The sequence below is a fragment of the Puma concolor genome, chromosome C1 (genome assembly GCF_028749965.1).
Source record: "Puma concolor isolate L17-30 chromosome C1, mPumCon1.1.hap2, whole genome shotgun sequence".
NCBI classification, from domain to species: Eukaryota; Metazoa; Chordata; class Mammalia; order Carnivora; family Felidae; genus Puma; species Puma concolor.
In genome coordinates this window covers 12,127,618-12,147,524 of record NC_141674.1, presented here as the reverse complement: position 1 = coordinate 12,147,524, position 19,907 = coordinate 12,127,618, and the positions used below count along the sequence as shown (strand labels likewise).

The window sequence follows — 19,907 nt, the reverse complement described above, 5'->3', positions numbered from 1 at the left end:
CGTGCGTTGGTAGGGGGTTGTCATAGCTGTGTTTCTGAGCATCACATCACCGTTGCGTATGTGTGTGTTGTCTCTACGTGTCACCTCTGTGTGTGACTCTGTATGCGTGTATCTGAGGTTGTTGTGTACCTGTGTGTTGTTGGGCCAGAGCTGTCCTGTTTCCCTGAAACAGGGCCCTGCCTCTGTATGTGCATCTGTGTGGGTGCGCCTGAGGGCTGCTGTCCTCTCTCTAAATGTCACACCTCTGTGTGTGAATCTGGGTGGCGTGGGAGGGGTGTTGTGCACTGGTGTTTGTGTGTCTGAAGGTTACCGTCTCTGAGTGTGTGTCCGTGTGTTCACGTGTCTAAGGACTGGCCGTCGGAGTTCCTGACGGTCCCTGTCGGAACTCCCCCCCCGCCCCCACACCGGCGCCCGCCTCCGGGTCTGTGTATCTCGGGCCGTGGATCCGCCTCTACGCGGGCGGCGGAGGCGGCTGGGACTACAAGTCCCGGCAGCCCGCGCGCGGGCGGACGTGGGGCCGCAGTGGGCCGGGCGGGGCTTGGCTGCGCGCACACCCCGACTGCGGCACCGTCCCAGCCGCGCCGGCAGCCGGCTCCCGTGCAGGTGCCTCGGACCACCTCGCACCACTGGACTTCTGCCCCGCACCCCACCCCCCGCCGCCTCCCGCCTCCTGCCTCGCGCCCCCGCCGCGGGGCATCGCGACGCCCGGGCCCGGGCCACGGGCCGCAGCGCCGGGGCCGGCGATGAGCGCGAGGAGCCGGCATGAGCGCAGGTGAGTCCGCGGCTGGGGCCTCCCCGAACAGGGCGCGGTCCCCGGGCCTCCTGGGCCTCCTGTCGTCGCGCCTGCCGTGGCGCGACACCCCCACCGCAGGCTCGCAGGCCAGGGTAACGACCTCCGGAGGCATGCCCGCGCCCATCCCGGCCCCCTCCTGGGGGAGTCGGCGCGGGGACCCTTCCCAGAGAGGCCAGGAGCCCGGGGATGGCGCCGCGCGGAACCGTCGCCTCCCTGCTTTCCAGCAGCCCTGGGCGCTGTGCACGAGGGTGATTGGCGGCCCGCGGGGAAGGGGCGCGGGGAGATGCCCCACTCCCACTGGACTCCCTCCCGCAGTGACGGATGTCCAGGGCGGGGGAAAAGGCCGCATGTATGGGGAAGATGCGTGGACGCCGCCGCATCCGGGGCCTCTGGGTGCTTACTCCTCTTGGATGAATGAAGAATGAATGAATGAATGGGGTTGGAGACGCCAGGCTCCCGAATCCCTGGGTCAGAGTGCCTTGGACACAAAATGCCACTCCTGCCTCAGGCCTCCAGAGGAAGCCTGTCAACACCCCGGGTCCGAGGACCACACCCTGCCTGTGACCCTTCCCAGACCGCGTGTCCCAAGCCCACCCTTTTCTGAGTATAAATTAAATCCCTCCTGCTGAGAAGGGGCCCGCTCTTCTCCGGGAGGGGGGAGGTCTCATCTCCATGTCAGTCACTCAGGCCTCAGCAGAGGGCCCACCAAAGGTTGAGCATCCTGTACAGTCGCAGAAGGCTCAGTTCTGGGCTCTCCCTCCCCACCTCCCACCTCTCTCCCCAACCACCGCCGCCACCCCACCGGAAGCTGGGAGTGCACGGAAGGCTGAGGAAAGATACCCTCCGAACACCAGACCCGAAGATCAGATTACTACTAGCAGGCTGTTCCTCTCCCCCCTAGCCTAGCAGAGGAGAGGAGCTTCTGGCCACGGGGGAAGCACAGTGCAGGAGGAGGCAGTGCTGCTGCCCTGGGCCACTGCCAGGTCACCAGCAGGAAGCTGGGGCTTCCGCAGGAAACGAGAGGTTCTCAGATGGCCTTGCAGCCCCTTCACTCTGGAGTGCTGGTGGCATTGCCCCAGGGCTGCAGAGTCAGGCTGGGTTCAAGTCTAGTCTTGACCACCCATATCTGTGTGACTGTGGACATATTCATCAACCTCTCTGTGCCTCATTTTAAATGGGATCCAAATCCATCGCTTTCACGGTGCGGCTGCGAGGATGAGCTAAGAGGAATGTGTTCCTGCAGACCCACTCGTTCCCAGCTTCTGCCCTTTCGAGCTGTAGGTCTCTGGGCGAGGCATCTTGAAGCTTTGTTCCGAAGTTTTCCCTACTCTAAAATGAGATGATAATTGCCCCTCAGTCACTGTTATTCAGAAGAGCAACCGAATCATCCTGAAAAGTATTCTCATCCCGCACCGCACAGACCGCTCTGGGCCAGCCTGAGCTGGTGATGCTGAAAGAGATCAGATACTGCCCTGATCCTCCTGTGCCATTCCTGGGGAGCTGAGATGTGACAGGAGATCAACAGGCACTTGCCAGTGTCTTGACAAGTGTCCTGCTGGAGGGAGAGAGTGCCCTAGCCTTGATCTTGCTGGAAGACCAGAGTTTTCTAGGCTAGACTTTTCCATAGATCTGACTTCCTCCTTCAAGCCCCTCTTTCTTTCCTTCCTTCCTCCCGAGGTTGACTGGGAGAGCATCCCGTCCTGAAAGGAGGGGTGTGTGAGGGCACCAGGAAGAACTGCCCAGAGGGAACGGTGTTTGGGGCCTGGGGGAAGCGAGCAAACGAGGGTGGCACAGGGTGATCTCTGGCAGGGCCCTTCAAGACGAGGCCCGTACTTCTGCACCTGGCAGCTGACTGGCCCGGAGGCAGGGGCCGGTGCTGTCATGTCAGCGAGACGTGCAGGCGTGCCTCGGCCGTTCGTTCATTCAGTAAACGGTTCCAGAGTCCCAGCCTCGTGCCAGGCACTGTGAGCCGGAGGGGGACGCCCGTGCAGGCCTGATGCTGTGATGGCTGCCAGTGGGTGTGGCTGAGGCAGACAGGACGGGGGAGCCAGACAGATCCTTTCCAGCTGCGACAAGTCGGTGGGCAAACTGCCTCCCCAGGACTCAGCCTTCGCACCTGTTAAGTGGGGTAAATGGCAGGGTGGTTGCAGGATGAAACCAGATCAGCGAAGCGACCCGCTCTGGGTGGCCCGGCGTGCAGCAGGCTTCTTCCCCATCCCCAGCAGTTAGCCCGGAGAGGCTGTTGAGTGTGCACCAGGGAGCAGGGGACACTGTGGGTTTCAGACGGGGTGATGGGAAAGTAGAGGGGAGCCTGAGAAAGAGGGCAGAGCCCTTCCGTGGCAGGGAAGCCAGCCTCTGCCACGTGTACTGGCCATGCTTCAGGAACTTTAGACACCCCTGGGTGGCGGCTACGCTCGCTTCCTCATGTGCCAGCTGCTCAGGGTTATGCTCCCCGAGAGGGGCGATGGAAGCCCAGAGAGGTTAAGGTACTTGCCTCACAAAACACAGCTTGCCTGTAAGGGAGCCAGGGGCTCGGACGAAGACAGCTGTGAGGACGGTAGGGCAGTGGTTAAGGGCGCGGACCCTAGGGGCGCCTGGGTGGCTCAGGCGGGTGAGCATCCGACTCTTCGGTTTCGGCTCGGGTCATGATCGGTTCAAATGCATCGTTTCCATGCGTTTGAGCCCCGCATCGGGCTCTGTGGTGACAGTGCGGAGCCTGCTTGGGATTTTCTCTCTCTCTCTGCCCTTCCCCTACTCACACTGTCTCTGTCTCTCTCAAAATAAATGAATAAGCTTAAAAATTAAAAAAAAAAAAAAAAAAAAAAGCACGGACCCCTGCGCGAGACCGCCTGGATCCGGATCCCGCCACTCACCGGCTCTGTGGCGTCTGGGCAACTTACTTCACCCCTCCCGGCCTCAGTTTCCTAATCTGTAAAATAGGGATAAAAGGAGTCCCCTCTTCATAGAGTTGTGGTGAGGAATTGAGTGAGTTAATGTGTACAAAGCCCACGGAACGATGCCCGGCCTGTGTCAACCCCTTATCACCCCAAGATGCTCTCTCTTTCCCTTACACCTCGGACCAGCCGAGATCAACCTTAAAGGAGAAACTCCCCACCCTGCCCCACTCGGGGAGCAGTTGTCTGGCAGAAGAGATGGCTGGGGTTCTGGTAGCAACTGGGACTGTCCCCTTTTGAAGTGGGGCGAGAGAAGACTGTGGTTTTTTGGGTGGCCAAGGACCTGCGAACCCAGCTTGCCAGGCTGTGTCGCTTGCCCCAAATGCCTGCTTCTCTGCCCCCCCCCCTCCTCCAGGCCCAGAACCCTAGTGATCACCACCCCCAGGCCACACCAGATAGCAGAGGGCCCTCCGCTGTGTGTCGTCTGCAGGCTGCTGTCGGGAAGGGAAGGAAGTGATGCTCTGCTAAGCCTCACTCACAAGCTGGACTGGGCTGGGAGCAGAGAGTGAAAGGGACCATCTCAGGAGACCCGGTCTGGGACCTGTGTGAACCCCAGGGAAGAAGGCTGACCTGGCCTCCTGCCCTTCTGGCTTTGAGACTCTGTTGCCGGCCAGACACCCAGGCTGTGTGTGTGTGTGTGTGTGTGTGTGTGTGTGTGTGTGTGTGTCCCTGTCCCTGAGCTGAGGCTCCATTTGTGTTCTGAGTCAGCCAAGTGGACAGGGCAGGGGAGGGACTGGCTGGAGGTGGGGCTTCTGGGGCTTAATTGGTTGTTGACTCATCAAGTTCAGAGAGGCCTAGGGAGGTGCAGGCCATGAGCCCTGGTCTCTGAAAGTGCCCACATGGGCCCCAAAAACACGGGATCTGGCTCCAGCTTCCTGGCTCCATCATTTACCTGGGGCTCTCTGTCCCTCCGAGCCTCAGTTCCCTCATTTGTAAAATGAGAAAAATGAGTCGGCCTCCTCGCGTTGCTGGAGGGTAAAGGAGCTAATTCATAGGGATGCTCCCAGTGGGTCTTGTCACCCAGGAAGTGCTTATTGGCTGTTGGCTGCTCTTTTTATGGTCATTACCATAGTAATTATTATCCCCGTCGTTACGTGGCGATATGGGGGCTGGGGTAGGAGATCTGCGTGGCCTGATGGGGACCCGTGGCCCCAATCCTCAGGGTGTCCTCGGGTGGTCCAGCAGAGGGAGAAAACCCTGGAGTCAGCCTGCCTGGACTTGCATCCCGACGCTCCCGTGTACTTGCTGTGTGATTTGGCCAAGTGACTTAACCTCTCTGAGCCTCCTTTTCTTCTATAGAAAGGGGCTAATAATTGAGCTCCCATGGCAGGGTTATTGTGTCAACCGTGTAAAAAGGGCCAGGAGCAGAGGGTATGTGTGTACAGTGGGCCTTCGGAAGCGTTGGCTGTTTGGAAAGTTTCAGAAGCCCAAGTGTGTGGGGAGAGAGCAGCTGAGGGGCTGGGGATGTTTATGACAGTGGCAGTGGCCTGGGACACTCTGGGCTCGTTGGTGGAAACTTCCAGGCCAGGGCTGTGCAGGGCTCCTCTGGGGAGGGGAAAAGACAGGAGCTTGGGAAGCCTGCAGCCCGCCCCCACCTGCCCGGCCCTCCCATCCCTCTAAGCGAGCTTTTCCAGAGGCTCCTGCCATTGCTCCGGCAGGTCTGGGGAGGGGCCCAGGCACCTGCATGTCTGAACCCCACAAAGGCTGCCTGACAGCGGGAGCCGTGAGCCCACCCCGTCTGCAGCCCTGGAACATTCACTGCCTGCCCGCCCTGCCAGGACCACAGCTCTACAGCTGGGGATACAGAAGTAAACAGAATTTCTGCGATAGAGCCACCTAGTGCTGTTCTCTGAGCCTCAGTTCTCCCATCTGTAAAATGGGGGTGATAGCCCTCCCTTTGCAGAGGTTAAGTAAGGAACCCTGGGAACTGCTCAGCTGGGACACAGCATCTTCTCTTTGCAGCGGAACCCTCCTCTCTGCCCACCCCACCCCCCCACTGGCTGGGCTCCTCCCTCCCCTCACCCCTCCCCAGTTCCCCTTTGCAGTGGAGGCCCCTTTCCTGGCTGCCATCAGAGGCGGGCCTGACGTCTTGGCTTCTCAGCATCTCCTCGCTGCCAGGACTCTGCCGGGCACGGGAGTTGACCAAGGAGGAGCAGCCCTGATCCCTGCCCTCAGGGTGGGGACCAGACGGAAAAGAGGGGCACATAGCTCCCAGGAAGCTACCAGCTAGATGTGTGAGGGCGGTGTGAGCTCAGGGTGCCTCCCCCCAGGGCCTGTCCCCCACCCCATTCTGAGCCGACACCCAGCCAGAGAGAGCCAGACGAACAAAGGAGCTCGACATGGTGAGTGAGAACCAGTAGAACAGCCAGATCACTGCCATGAGATCCGTCAGACCAGTTTATAAAACAGCGATGCTTTTTACTTCAGTCTTTTATTGGTCAGGCCAGGTGGTTATGGGTTCACGGTTGGGAGAGAAACACTAGGGGAATGAGGGGAGCTTAATCACAGACACGGCTTTGTGAGCAGCAGACCTCACTTTATTATTATTATTTTTTTAATGTTTATTTTTGAGAGTAAGCGGGAGAGGGGCAGAGAGAGAGGGAGACACAGAATCGGAAGCAGGCTCCAGGCTCCGAGCTGTCAGCACCGAGCCCGACGCGGGGCTCGAACCCACGAACCGTGACGTCATAAGCTGAGCCGAAGTCGGAGGCTTAACCGACCGAGCCGCCCAGGCGCCCCAGCAGACCTCACTCTGAACACGGCATCAGCAGCAAGCTGGCGTCTTCAGAATCAGACGCTGCCAGGAATCCTGGGGGCAGCCAGGTCCTGAGGGGCTTGTGCTCCGTCGCGGTCCTGACCCCAGGATCCCCACGCACGGAAAGCGCCACTTCACTCACGCCAGAACCTTCGTCTCGCACAGCTGTGACTACAGTTGTCTTGTGCTCCTCAGCATCAAGGTTTGACTGCCTTTGGTGCTGGTACTGACACCTTAAGCTTTTCAGGGAAAGTACCCAAAGCACCACACAGGTCTTTTCCAGTACACGTGTCCAGCCCGCTCCCATCTGCCCCTCTGGACGGGCCCTTGGTCTCAGCAGGCGAGTTCTCGAAAGCCTCCTTCTGGTAACAACTATATGCGAGACCCCACCCATGGAACGTTTCTCCTGACCTCTGGAAACATGCCAGTTTTAGCAAAGGACTCTGTACCCAAGAGTTGGCAGGGACAGCGGGGACTCTTTTCCCAAAATGTTGCAGGTCAGTTACGGCAAACAGAACCGTGACCGTCAGGGAAAACAGCCACGCCGGCTCCTTTTTGACCACAGCGGCTGCATGGAAACAGCCGAGGCTTCTGTAGGGGGCCACAAAATGACAATGCTTGTTATGTTTAAAGAAACAGGAGCAGGAGGAGCCCCCCCCCCCGCCCCGCACCCCCGGCCATGACCTCTCTCCTTTGTGCCCACAGACAGCAGCCCTCTCGTGGGCAGCACGCCCGCCGGTTATGGGACCCTGACGATAGAGACATCTGTAGATCCCCTCAGCTCCTCAGTTTCATCCGTGGTACGTGGGCGGGTGTGGGCAGGTGGGCCCCCCAGACCCTCCGGCTCCTCCTCTAGCCCGCCCCGCCCCCACCTCGGCCTTCTCTGTCGGCGTCTCCGCAGAGGCTCAGCGGTTACTGTGGCAGTCCATGGAGGGTCATAGGCTATCACATCGTGGTCTGGATGATGGCAGGGGTCCCTTTGCTGCTGTTCCGCTGGAAGCCGGTGTGGCGGGTGCGGCTGCGGCTCCGGCCCTGCAACCTGGCCCGCGCCGAAACACTCGTCATCGAAATAAGAGACAAAGAGGTGAGTCCCGGCCGGCCGGCAGGGGCAGAGGAGAGGGTGGGGTGGGTCTGGCGCTGGAGAGGGTCCGATGCAGGGGGAGGAAGGCGATGGATCCTGCTCGGGTTCTCAGCCCGATCCGGCCCCGGAATCTCTTACACAGGTTGTCCTTTCTGGACCTCAGCTTTCCCGTCTGAGCAGTGGGTAGAAGGGACAGGTTAGGTGGCTTCTGAGAGGAGGATCATCTACGTCCCTGATCCCTGCCTTCTCCAGCAGGGGCCGCAGGGTGGGGCCTGGGAAGGGAGGAGTCTCCTCTGGGACCAAGTCCACGCCTCTGTGTTCCAGGATAATTCGTGGCAGCTGTATACTGTGCAGGTGCAGACTGAGGCCATCAGTGAGAGCAGGTGAGGCAGCCCATCACCCTTCCCAGAAGCCCCTGCTCCCCACCGGCCTCCTGCCACAAAGGCTCTGACCCTGGTGCCGTGCATCCCAGGGAGGGACCGTGGCTCCGTGGGGATGGGGTGGTGCTGGAACGTTCCAGAGTGCCGCAGTAACCCCCACACCCCTCCCAGCCTGGAGCTGCCTGCCCAGGTCCAGGCGGAGGACGGCCGGAGCCAGGCGGCTGTGGGGGCAGTGCCAGAGGGTGCATGGAAGGACACCACCCAGTTCTGCAGGAACGAAGAGGCAGTGAGTGGACAGCTGGGTCCGGACAAGTCCTTACCCGTCCCTGGGCCTCACTTTCACGCTCTATACAGCGATGGATTGGACTCCACGCTCCCCAGGCACCTCCGCTTCCATTGTCCCAAATGTCCCGGATGCCAGCTGAGCACCTTAACACATCCAGGCCTCCCTCCCTCTTTCCTGTGACTCTGGCCTCTCTACCCCTGCCCTCCCCACCCCCCAGCTCCTCTTGGGGCTGCTTTCCAGCCTCTTCTCTCTCCTATGCAGCAGCGGAAGCTGCGATATTACCTCTTCCGGGGCCAGCGCTACGTCTGGATCGAGAGCCAACAGGCCTTCTGCCAAGTCAGGTAGGGGTCAGGGCCGGCGCGCACACGCCGATGCTGGGCTGGGCGGGAGGGGTGGCATGAGGTGGCCCGGCGGGCTCCCCGCAGCCCTGTGCCTTGGTCCCCTGCGGCGTGAGCGAATCCCTGAGCCTCTCCAGGCCTCAGAGTCCCTGTAACCGGGACATGAAGAGAATCCATGCCTCCTAGGGTTATCTTGAGGGGGAAATCTGTAAGCTTCACGTAAAGTCTGGCTCAGCCTCGGGCCAAGGGGGTGACACCAAATCAGACCTGAGGCTCTGGACTGGGACCCTCCATTTGGGGTCTCGTCCCTGCTCTGCCAGCTACTTGAGAAATGGAAGCTCACAACACATCTTCAAGTGCAGGGAGCTTGTGTGCAAGGTGATCCCGGGGAACACTGGGGGGTGTGGGGGGAGCAGGAGGTATCATAGGGAGCTTGGTCCCCTTGGGGATCTGTGCCCTCACCCGAGGAGCGAGGAGGCTGGGGGTACTTCCCATCATCCCCCCACCCCCGCCCCACCCGTGTTGGCGGCTGGCTCCTGGCCACGGACGTGAATTCCTTGGTGCTTCCCGGCTCGCGGTGGAGCACCCTCCTGCAGCCAGGAACAACCCGCCAGCGAAGACAGGTGTTTGCAGTGCCAGCTGCGTCTGCAGAAGTGGGCACCCCGCGGACGGGGGGACGGGGCCAGCCTCTGCCACAGGAGGAGAATAGCACAAATGGCTGACGTGTTCGTCACGACGTAGGTGCCAGGGACTAGCCACGCGCTTTGTGTGGCTTCTATTTTATTCCACCCGTAGCCCTGTGAGGCGGGTGCTGTCACCATCCCCATTCCGCAGGGGAGGAAACTGAGTCACAGAGAGGTTGAGTCGCTTGACGAAGGCGTCATCATTGTAAATGATACTCCTGTCACTAAATAAGAGTGGTTCTTGTCGCTATTAAATATTATCAGTCATCTCTCTTTGTTCTTCCTCGGCGAGGTAGTTTGGGGCCAGTCAGAGGGATGGAAGGAGAAAGTTAAGCCCAGAGTTTGTGAGGGACCTGCCTCCTCCTAGGAGCTCAGTGGGCCAGAAGGGACCTGGAGCCCCAAGTCCCTGGCCTGCAGGGCGCCCGGGTCCCATCACCCATCCGAGTCACCCCCCCGCCCCCCGCAGCCTGCTGGACCACGGCCGCACCTGTGACGACGTCCGCCGCTCCTGCTCCGGCCTCAGCCTCCAGGAGCAAGCCGTGAGGTGGGTGCTGCCCTGGACCAGAAGTTCCCTGCGCTCTGGGGACCCCTGTCTTGCTCCCCTGAGTGTGGCCTTCTCTGGGCCTCGGTCTCCCTGGCTGTGAGATGAGGACCTCTGTCGCCCTTGGAGGATCCGGCCGCCACTCCCCCCCTCGCCCTTGGAGGATCCGGCCGCCACTCCCCCCCTCACCCTTGGAGGATCCGACCGCCACTCTCCCCCTCCATCTTTTGGCCTCGTCACTTCTCTCGCAGGAAGACCATCTATGGCCCCAACGTGATCACCGTGCCGGTCAAGTCCTATCCCCAGCTGCTGGTGGACGAGGTAGGGCTGTCCCCGGGCCTCGCCCCAGCTCTGGCCTGGATGGGCTATGTGACCCTGGCCGGGGGCTTGGCCTCTCTGGGCCACTTGCCAGTGGCAGACCAGAGCAGCCGTCCCCTTCTCCACAGGGGAGAGTCATCTCAGACCCAGCCCCATCAGCTCAGGGCCAGGAGTTGGAGTCTCTGATCCAGGCTGAGGCTGGGAAGAGAGGCCCGGAGGCAAAGCCACAGGGGCTGGGCTTCTCCTGTGGGTGAGAGCCGTGACTCTCTGTGCTTAAGCCGCTTTAACCGTCTGGCAGCCGTGGAGTAGGGACACTCGGTTCATATGCAAAGAACCCAGGCTTCAGAGGGGTGACACGGCATAGGGGACAAAGGGATCCCTCTGAGGGATCTGAGCACTCTGAGCCAGAGGCAGACGCCCCTGAAGGGGGACAGACTTCAGGAGTCTGGCCCGATGTAAACCCCAGGCAGCCACTCGGGACCTGTGTGGTTTGGGGCAAGTGACTTGACCCTACTGTGCCTCAGTTTCCTCGTCTGCAAAATGGAGTGAGGGTAGCATCCACCCCGTGGAATTGTCATCACCATCGGATGGTACTCAGATGTGGTGCTTAGCAGGGGCCTGGCCTGGAAATGCCCGCGTCCTCCCTAGAGCAGAGAAGCCGGGGGCTCGAGAGCTGTCCGGATGGGGCTGAGCAGGGAAACGGCCCCGTCCAGGGCTGCGCTGGCCCGGGGTCACGGGCCCTGATGCTGCCTCCCCGCCCCTCCCCCAGGCACTGAACCCCTACTATGGGTTCCAGGCCTTCAGCATCGGGCTGTGGCTGGCGGACCGCTACTACTCATATGCCCTTTGCATACTGCTCATCTCCACCGCCTCCATCTGTCTGTCGCTCTACAAGACCAGAAAGGTGAGTGGTGTGAGGGGGCCGGGGCGGGGCAGGCGGGTCCCCGAGGGGGCCACCGCCCACCCACTCCCCGCGCGTCCCCCTGCCCGCAGCAAAGCCAGACTCTGAGGGACATGGTGCAGCTGTCCACGCGGGTGTGCGTGTGCCGGCCCGGGGGAGGTGAGCGCTGGGGAAGGGAGGGGGCGGGGCGGGGGGGGGGGGCGTGCCCTGGGCCGTGCTGAGACCCCCTCCGCTTGCCCGCAGAGGAGGAGTGGGTGGACTCCAGCGAGCTGGTGCCTGGAGACTGCCTGGTGCTGCCCCAGGAAGGCGGCCTGGTGCCCTGCGACGCTGCCCTGGTGGCTGGCGAGTGCATGGTCAACGAGAGCTCTCTGACAGGTCAGCCCCCCGGCCCCGCGGCCTCCGGGTCTTCCTCCCCGGCCAGCAGGCCCCTCTGCCCGCATCGGGGACATTGAGGTTTTTCTTTTGTGCTCAAGTCACAACCCCGGGGGTCGGGTCGGCACACGCTAATCCTACACGCTCAGGCACTCAGTAAGAGATTGACCCTCGGGGCACGCCTGGGCGGCTCAGTCGGTCGAGCCTCCGACTTCGGCTCAGGTGCTGATCTCACATGTCGGTGGGTTCGAGTCCCGCGTGGGGCTCTGTGCTGACGGCTCAGAGCCTGGAGCCTGCTTTGGATTCTGTGTCTCCCTCTCTCTCTCTGCTCCTCCCCTGCTTGCGCGCTCTCTCTCTCTCTCTCTCTCTCTCTCAAAAATAAATGGACGTTAAAAAAAAAAAAAAAAAAAAAGATTACTACTCTGCCGGACAGCATGCTCGGGGCTTTGTAGAGGTTTAGTCCCCACGCCCCACCCTGTGGTTTATTGGCTTGAGTTATAAAAGGAGTACAGCTTGTTATAAAATAATTCCAACAGAATGAGAACATCCTCCCCGCCCCCTGCCCCCCCACTATGTGGACACGAGTGCACACCCGCCTTCCCGTCTTCCCCGCGGGAGGGGTCCCGGTACCTGGCTGGCACACGGCCTTCCAGGGTTGCCTGGCTGTGTCTTTTAGCTCTTTTGCCCTCTCTCAGCCTCAGTGTCCCTCTGTGTAAAACGGGGGCACTGGTTTCTGCACACACGGTTCCCAGAGTTAAATGAGACCTAGGGCTTTAGGAAACGATTCTGTGCTTCACTCTGGTCGGCGAGAAGGGGTGGCATGGGACCCCCTCACCAGCTTCGTACCGCGTCCCTTCCAGGGGAGAGCGTTCCAGTGCTGAAGACGGCCCTGCCGGAAGGACCGGTGCCCTACTGCCCCGAGACCCACCGGCGGCACACGCTCTTCTGTGGGACCCTCGTCCTGCAGGCCCGGGCCTTTGTTGGACCCCACGTCCTGGCGGTGGTGACTCGAACAGGTGGGAGTCCGGGACGCGGGGAGGGATGCTGGGCTCGTGACACCGGGCAGGGCGGGGGCCATCTCCGCTGCTGTCCTACCGTGGGACCTGAGACGAGTCCCGCTGCCAAGTTGGGGTTGGCTGATGTGGGCAGGGATGTGGCCAGCGAGGAGGAGCCCACCCCTCCGGAAGGGAGCAGCCCCGTACGATGCCAGCAGGTTCTTGTCGTGTGGGAATGGGACCCGGTGTCACCAGGTCTGAGTGTTTCAGCACAAGCCACATATCCGAATTTTAAGTGAAACCACCCACTTTATAGATAACTGTCCATTCATTCCGGTTTTACTGAGCCCTGTGAGCGCCGGGCCATCACGAGGAACCCCAAACTGGATGATTCCTAATCCTGGGAGCACCACATCTCACAGCCCCCAGGCGCGGTGGTGGAGGGGAGGGGCCGAGAGGACCCGTCCTGACCCTCGGCCTCCCCGGCTCCCCCCAGGGTTCTGCACAGCCAAAGCGGGCCTGGTGAGCTCCATCTTGCATCCCCGGCCCATCAGCTTCAAGTTCTACAAGCACAGCATGAAGTTTGTGGCCGCCCTCTCTGTCCTCGGTGAGCGTCCCCCTGCATTCCCCTCTGCTGGTGGGACGTCCCAAATCCCGTCCCAAATCCCGCTGAGTCCCTTGCTGTCTCCCCAGCTCTCCTCGGCACTATCTACAGCATCTTCGTCCTTCACCGCAACCGGGTGAGTCTCGGGGCGCCGGGTGGGGCCCGGCAGCGGGGACCCGGGGCCGGCCTGGCCCTTGGCGTTCACGGTGCCTCCCGCCAGGTGCCTCTGAATGAGATCGTGATCCGCGCGCTGGACCTGGTGACGGTCGTGGTGCCCCCCGCCCTGCCAGCCGCCATGACCGTGTGCACGCTTTACGCCCAGAGCCGGCTCCGGAGTCAGGGTATCTTCTGTATCCACCCGCTGCGCATCAACCTGGGGGGCAAGCTCCAGCTGGTGTGTTTCGACAAGGTGGGGGCCGCAGGGCAGGGGGCCCGGGCGCCACGGCCAGGCCTCCGCACCCGTGTTTCATTCGGCAGCGCTGACCAAGGGCCTGCTTGGTGCCAGATCCCGTCCTGGGGAGGAGACCCTTAGAGATACCACCCCCCACCCCCCACCCAGGTCCCAGCCGCGTCAAGCTCACGGCCTGGCAGATGAGCTGTCCGAGATCATTCAGGCTTTTCCCCCATATTGCTCTCAGCGCTGAGACCCAGCAGAGACCCCACGGTGATGTCGCCCCACCAGAAAGCACAGAAAGCTGCAAATGAAGTGATGGGCTTGGGGAAGGAAGTGAACGGGGTAATGGGATGGGTGCTACTTGAGGTCACTCCCTCAGGGAGATGGCAGTGAGGAAGTCTTCTCTGGGAGGCTGGGCCACTGGGGCAGGGCCGGAGGAGCTGAGCAGACCACGTGCCTGAGGCAAGAGGAGCAGGGGGGAAGGGGGCAGTGCGAGATGGGGGGGGCGCCCTGGTCGTCAGAGGCTGGTGAGCCCCGTGGAGGAGTTTGGATATTAATTATTCTGAGGGCACCGGGGGCCGCAGAGGTTTTAAGCCGATCGTGTTCACAGAGCTCCCCGGCTGTCCCTGGGCTGCGGGAACACAGCCTGGGGCGTGCAGGCTGGCGCCTGCCTCGCTCGTCCGTTCAGCAGGTACACCGAGCGCTGCGTGTGGCAGGGCCCCTTCCTGGCACCGCATCGGATGGGTGATAGGGTCGCAAAGGGGCCTCGGGTGGGGACCCGGAGGCAGTGGTGCCAGACAGAGGAGGTGGGGGCTGGGGAGGGCGACTCTGGGGCGTGGACGCCCAGCACAGCCGCACACGGCTCAACCCGAGGACTCACCGCTGGCCTGCCCCTTGCCCCCTGCAGACGGGCACCCTCACGGAGGACGGCTTGGATGTGATGGGCGTGGTGCCCCTAAAGGGGCAGGCGTTCCTCCCTCTGGTCCCAGAGCCCCGCCGCCTGCCCGTGGGGCCCCTGCTCCGAGCGCTGGCCACCTGCCACGCCCTCACCCGGCTCCAGGACACCCCGGTGGGCGACCCCATGGACCTCAAGATGGTGGAATCTACTGGCTGGGTGAGGAGCAGGTCTCCGTTCCAGGACTTCAGGTGGCGTCCAGTGCGCCACCGTCATTAATGACAACGTGGCCAAGGCCACACACGAGCACCTGCTGTGTGCCAGCGCTCTGCTGCACAGGCCTTGTCTCGGGCTCCTCCTGTAGCCCAGGAAGGAAGCTTCAAACCTGCCTCACAGGGAGGAAGGACCGGGCTGAGGGCGATTTGGAATAACTTGTCCAAGGTCACCCTGCAGCTTGTGAGTGGCAAAGCCAGAGTTTGAACTTGGGTCCATCCGACTCCAAAGCCCGTGCTCTTGACTTCCCGTTCCATCCGGTCTCCCGTGGAGGGAGTCTTCCTCGAATCCGATCTGAATCCCGCGCCGCCTCCCTCCGTGGGCCAAGGATTGGCCCGCCCCGGGGCCAAGCCGGTGCCCAGCCCGTCAGATGCCAACCTTCTCTGCCCGCCTCGCAGGTCCTGGAGGAGGGGCCGGCCGCAGACTCCGCATTCGGGGCCCAGGTCCTGGCGGTGATGAAACCCCCGCTTCAGGAGCCCCAGCCGCAGGGCGTGGTGAGTCTCGCGTGTGCCCGCGGGGCGTGGGGCAGCCGGGGTGGGCCCCACAGGCCGGCCCTTCAGCCGCCCCTCCGACTCTGCAGGAGGAACCGCCCCCGGCACCCGTCAGCGTCCTCAGCCGCTTCCCGTTCTCGTCGGCCCTGCAGCGCATGGACGTGGTGGTGGCGTGGCCGGGGGCCGCACAGCCGGAGGCCTATGTCAAGGGCGCCCCTGAGCTGGTGGCAGGCCTCTGCGACCCCGAGACAGGTGCAGGGGGCGGGCCACCGACCGGAATGGGGTGGGCACCCGGCCTCTGCCCCTGGCCCCGTCCACCCTCACCCCCCAACCCCCCCCCCCCACCCCGGCCCGGTGACACCTGCCTGTCCCTGGCAGTGCCCACGGACTTCGCCCAGATGCTGCAGAGCTACACGGCCGCCGGCTACCGCGTCGTGGCCCTCGCCAGCAAGCCGCTGCCCATCGCGCCCAGCCTGGAGGCCGCTCAGCGACTGACCAGGTGGACCGTCCCCTGTCCCGCCCCTTGGGGACTGCGCACCAGGCCCAGGCGTAGGCAGCGCCCTGGGAAGGTGTCCTTGCCCGGTGGCTGGCGGAGGGGCCTTGGCCACCGCCTGACCTCTGACCCAGCTCTGGCGCCCTCCAGGGACACCGTGGAGCAGGACCTGAGCCTCCTGGGGCTGCTCGTCATGAGGAACCTGCTGAAGCCGCAGACCACGCCGGTCATCCGGGCTCTGCGGAGGACCCGCATCCGCACCGTCATGGTGACAGGTACCCCGGGCGGCAGGGCCTGGGTCAGGAGGGCAGAATCTACCCCGTCACGGGCAGAGGGAAGGGCGCGCCGCGTCCCTTCTTTTCGGACCCCCGCTTCAGGCCGGGGCTTTTTCAGACGTTTCGTGGATCTTCACGACGTCCCTCCCAGGGGGTAACCGTCCCTCCATTCGATGGATGAGGCAGGCGAAACTCGGGGGGGTAGAATGACCTCCAGAGAGTCCCGGGGTGGTGCCGATCAGCCTGGGTTCCAGCCCGGCTCCAAGTCCCGAGTTCCAGCTCCACCTGTAGGAAATGGGGGAAGTTATGTCAGCCTCGAAAGTGGTGACGATTTCATGGAGCAAGGAAGGAAAGACTCTAGCCAGGGCAACACGGAGGAGCCCAACAGGTCTGCGTCCTCGTCCTGGTCCTCCCCACCCTCGCATGCACACGCTCGCATGCACACGCTCACATGCACACGCTCACACGCACACACACCTGCCAGCAAGGTCCGGCAGCACCAAGTAGTGTATGTGGAACTTGAAACCCGGGTGCCCAGTTTCCCCTAGGCCCTTCAATACCTGGTTTTCTAGAAGAGGAAAGTGGGGTTCAGAGACGTTGATGTACCTGCCCGAGCTCACCCAGCCAGCCGTGATAGACACACTGTGTCTGGCCTCAGTTTTCCCATCTGTAAGTGTCAGGGTGAGGACGGCCCCCCAGATAGCACCTGGACCCTGACCTTGTCCCCACGCTCCTAGGGGACAACCTGCAGACGGCCGTCACCGTGGCCCAGGGTTGCGGCATGGTGGGCCCCCAGGAGCGTCTGGTCCTCATCCACGCCACCCCCCCCGAGCGAGGCCAGCCTGCCTCCCTCGAGCTCCTGCCGCTAGAATCCTCCACGGCTACGAACGGGGCTAAGGTGAGGCTGAGCCGGGGTTCCGGCCGCACACCCCACCGATGACCCCGCCCCTGCGTCACCTGACCCAGGCCCCAGCTCTCCGGGGTGGGCAGGGGAAGCTGAGCGGAGCTTCCTGGGCCCCCAGGATCTTGGCCAGGCCGCAAGCTGCACCATGGAGCCAGACCCCCGATCCAGCCACCTGGCCCTCAGCGGGTCCACCTTTGGTGTCCTTATGAAGCACTTCCCCAAGCTGCTGCCCAAGGTAGGGCTGCCCCCAAGCCTCACCCCTGGTCGCTCTACGCCTCCCCATGTTCTCCTCCCTCCTCGTGGCTCTCCCGCCCCCACCCTACAGCTGCCCCAGCCTCCCCTGTCTCCCTGTGCTCTCAGGTCCTGGTCCAGGGCACTGTCTTTGCCCGCATGGCTCCTGAGCAGAAGACAGAGCTGGTTTGTGAGCTCCAGAAGCTTCAGTGAGTACATGTGGGACCTGCAGGGGGCAGCTGGTCCGTGGTGGTCGTGGTGGTGCATGAACACCTCAGGCATTAAGAATGATCCTCACCCTCCGGGAAAACCCAAGCAGGCTCTCCTGGGTCCATGATGCCGGAAGCAGTAACTGCCCCTCTTTGCTGAGCCCCTGCTCAGCATGTGCCGGGTGCCATGCAGGCAGCAGGGACCCGGCCGACCCCACCTTCTGCCAGCAAGCCCATGGGAGGGGAGAGGGGTCACTTCACAGACACGGAGGCTCCTCACCGGCTCCGGCCATTCCTGCACACCTCTCTGCATCAGATACTGCGTGGGCATGTGTGGGGACGGCGCCAATGACTGTGGGGCCCTGAAGGCGGCCGACGTGGGCATTTCGCTCTCCCAGGCCGAGGCCTCTGTGGTCTCGCCCTTCACCTCGAGCATGGCCAGCATCGAGTGTGTGCCCATGGTCATCAGGTGAGGCGGGCAGGGGCCAGTGGGCCAGGGCTCATCAGGGCCCGTCGGCCCAGCCCGGGCCCCCTAATGCCCATACCCTGCTACCCAGGGAAGGCCGGTGTTCCCTCGACACGTCGTTCAGCGTCTTCAAGTACATGGCTCTGTACAGCCTGACCCAGTTCATCTCCGTCCTGATCCTCTACACGGTGAGTAGTGATCTTGCCGCCCAGAGCAGGCCCACGGCCTGGACGCTCGGCAGCGTGGCTGGGAGCCCGGCGGGTTCTGAAATGGACGGTGCGGCCTCCCATCCTGCCCTGCCGCGTTCTGGCTGTGTGGCTTGGACGACTCCTGAGCCCTGGGTCGCACAACGCCGAGCTCAGCGCCCGGCACACAGTAGGTCCACAGAATGAGGGCGGCTGTCCCGTGCTGGCGTTTCACGCCTGCCCTCCGGGAGCTGCCATGCCCGAGGGAGACTGAGGCAGAGTCCAGGCAGGGACCGAGGCAGGCGTGGGACGGAGAGCCAGGGTCGCTGTGCCACGGATCCACCTGTTTCCCTGCTTGCCCTGGCTGAGACCTTGGCTGTACCCGGAGGGGTATCTCCCCGCTCTGCTCTGAGCACACGCAGCTCACCCCCATGGAAAGGAGGTGACCCCACCGGGCAATGCAGATCTCGTACGAGCCTCTGTCCCTGTGTCCACCAGGACCTGCGTCCTCTACGGGCAGAGCCGAAGCACCCCCTTCAGCCTGGGAGGGAGCTCCCCGTGGGTAGGAGGAACCTGCCCTCTCAGATTTAGGCCCCCCCTGCCTTCTCCCTCAGACCGGGAGAGGGGCTCCCCGAAGGCGGTGCAGTGTCTTCTCCATCAGACTAGGCCCTTCCCGGAGGCAGGAAGGCGCTGCCTCCCCATCAGGTTTTGGGCGGAACGATTCCCTTCCCATCGGACTCGTTGGGCGCAGGTCTGGTGCCCCCGCTGCTACCTGCCCCTCTGCCCTCCCTCCCCTGCTGGCAGATCAACACCAACCTGGGCGACCTGCAGTTCCTGGCCATCGACCTGGTCATCACCACCACGGTGGCAGTGCTCATGAGCCGCACGGGGCCGGCGCTGGCGCTGGGGCGGGCGCGGCCGCCGGGGGCCCTGCTCAGTGCACCCGTGCTGAGCAGCCTCCTGCTGCAGGTGGCCCTGGTGGCCGGCGTGCAGCTGGGGGGCTACTTCCTGACCGTGGCCCAACCCTGGTGAGTAGCGAGTCCGCCCCCCAATCCCAGCCCTGCCCCCTCCTCCACGCTCGTTCCCTGACCCCGGGCTTCGCGCCCCCAGGTTCGTGCCCCTGAACAAGACCGTACCCGCGCCAGACAACCTGCCCAACTACGAGAACACGGTGGTCTTCTCACTGTCCAGCTTCCAGTACCTCATCCTGGCCGCCGCTGTGTCCAAGGGGGCGCCCTTCCGCCGGCCGCTCTACACCAACGGTGCGGCCGCGGGATGGGGCGGGGCTGGCGTGGGTGGAGTGGGGAGGGGCCCACCGGCCTGACGGACTCCCTCCCCCTCCAGTGCCCTTCCTGATGGCCCTGGCGCTCCTGGGCTCCGTCCTGGTGGGCCTCCTCCTGGTCCCTGGCCTCCTGCAAGGCCCGCTGGGGCTGAGGAACATCGCTGACACCTGCTTCAAGCTGCTGCTGCTGGGCCTGGTGGCCTGCAACTTCGTGGGGGCCTTCATGCTGGAGGTGGGGCGCACCCTGGGTTGGGGCTGGAGGGGGGGCTTTCAGGGTGGGCTCGGCCGCGGCTGCCCCTCCCACCCTCTCCCTGTCCTCCGCAGAGCGTGCTGGACCAGTGCCTCCCGGCCTGCCTGCGGCGGCTCCGACCCAGAAAGGTCTCGAAGAAGCGTTTCAAGCAGGTGGAGCGAGAGCTGGCCGAGCAGCCCTGGCCGCCGCCCGCCGGGCCCGCGAGGTAGCGCGGGCCCGTCCGCACACCGGACGCCGATCTCCCTGCCTCTGAGCCACCGACTGGGACCCGTCTCCGGAGACGCCACCGCCGCCGCTCGTGCAGCCCGGAGGCTGGCAGGTGTCCTGCTCCTGCCCCGGGTCTGCCCGGCCCAGCCTTCCCTGCCCTCGGCCGGGGAAATGCTGTCGTCCCCAACTTCAGACCTCCCGTGTACACATGACAGCTACCAATGCCCCCAGAGCCTCTGTCAGTGGAGCAAATAAAGTCATGATATTTTCCTGGCATGGCCATGGCTGTCTCCTACGTGGTACCGCTGACCGGGTCCCCGGCTGGGAGCCCCTGGCACATGTCCGCTCTGA

At 63.2% G+C, this 19,907-nt stretch overlaps 1 protein-coding gene and 1 non-coding gene across 7 annotated transcripts; one reads left to right on the top strand and one right to left on the bottom strand.

The window, feature by feature from the left end:
- The first annotated feature begins 523 nt into the window (after positions 1-523).
- Positions 524-19,832, top strand: ATP13A2 (ATPase cation transporting 13A2). 6 transcript variants are annotated; one of them, XM_086715807.1, is made up of 29 exons: positions 524-772; positions 7,208-7,302; positions 7,404-7,586; positions 7,908-7,966; positions 8,135-8,249; positions 8,511-8,590; positions 9,737-9,814; positions 10,063-10,132; positions 10,926-11,033; positions 11,123-11,189; positions 11,274-11,405; positions 12,263-12,418; positions 12,894-13,004; positions 13,091-13,137; positions 13,222-13,410; positions 14,303-14,509; positions 14,962-15,057; positions 15,144-15,306; positions 15,433-15,553; positions 15,698-15,822; positions 16,560-16,720; positions 16,845-16,961; positions 17,087-17,166; positions 17,483-17,635; positions 17,724-17,820; positions 18,622-18,845; positions 18,928-19,079; positions 19,162-19,331; positions 19,424-19,832. In XM_086715807.1, exons 1-29 carry the CDS (start codon positions 763-765, stop codon positions 19,556-19,558), a joined length of 3,501 nt encoding a protein of 1,166 aa, XP_086571933.1. In that variant the 5' UTR covers positions 524-762; the 3' UTR covers positions 19,559-19,832. The 6 variants fall into 6 exon arrangements, with proteins under 6 accessions (XP_086571933.1, XP_086571932.1, XP_086571931.1 ...); XM_086715806.1 differs by having other exon boundaries at positions 10,899-11,033; positions 17,483-17,614; XM_086715805.1 differs by having other exon boundaries at positions 525-772; positions 10,899-11,033; positions 15,147-15,306.
- Positions 6,974-7,108, bottom strand: LOC112849140 (small nucleolar RNA SNORA16B/SNORA16A family). Its single transcript, XR_003222569.1, has one exon. It is a non-coding gene; the product is annotated as a small nucleolar RNA SNORA16B/SNORA16A family (small nucleolar RNA).
- Positions 19,833-19,907: the final 75 nt, after the last annotated feature.

Bases quoted from the DNA above. Each gene is read 5' to 3' on its own strand.
- ATP13A2 (XM_086715804.1), top strand. The intron at 7,303-7,403 runs GTACGTGGGCGG...GCGTCTCCGCAG, and splicing joins GCTCCTCAGTTTCATCCGTG to AGGCTCAGCGGTTACTGTGG. The intron at 16,721-16,844 runs GTGAGGCTGAGC...CTGGGCCCCCAG, and splicing joins CGGCTACGAACGGGGCTAAG to GATCTTGGCCAGGCCGCAAG.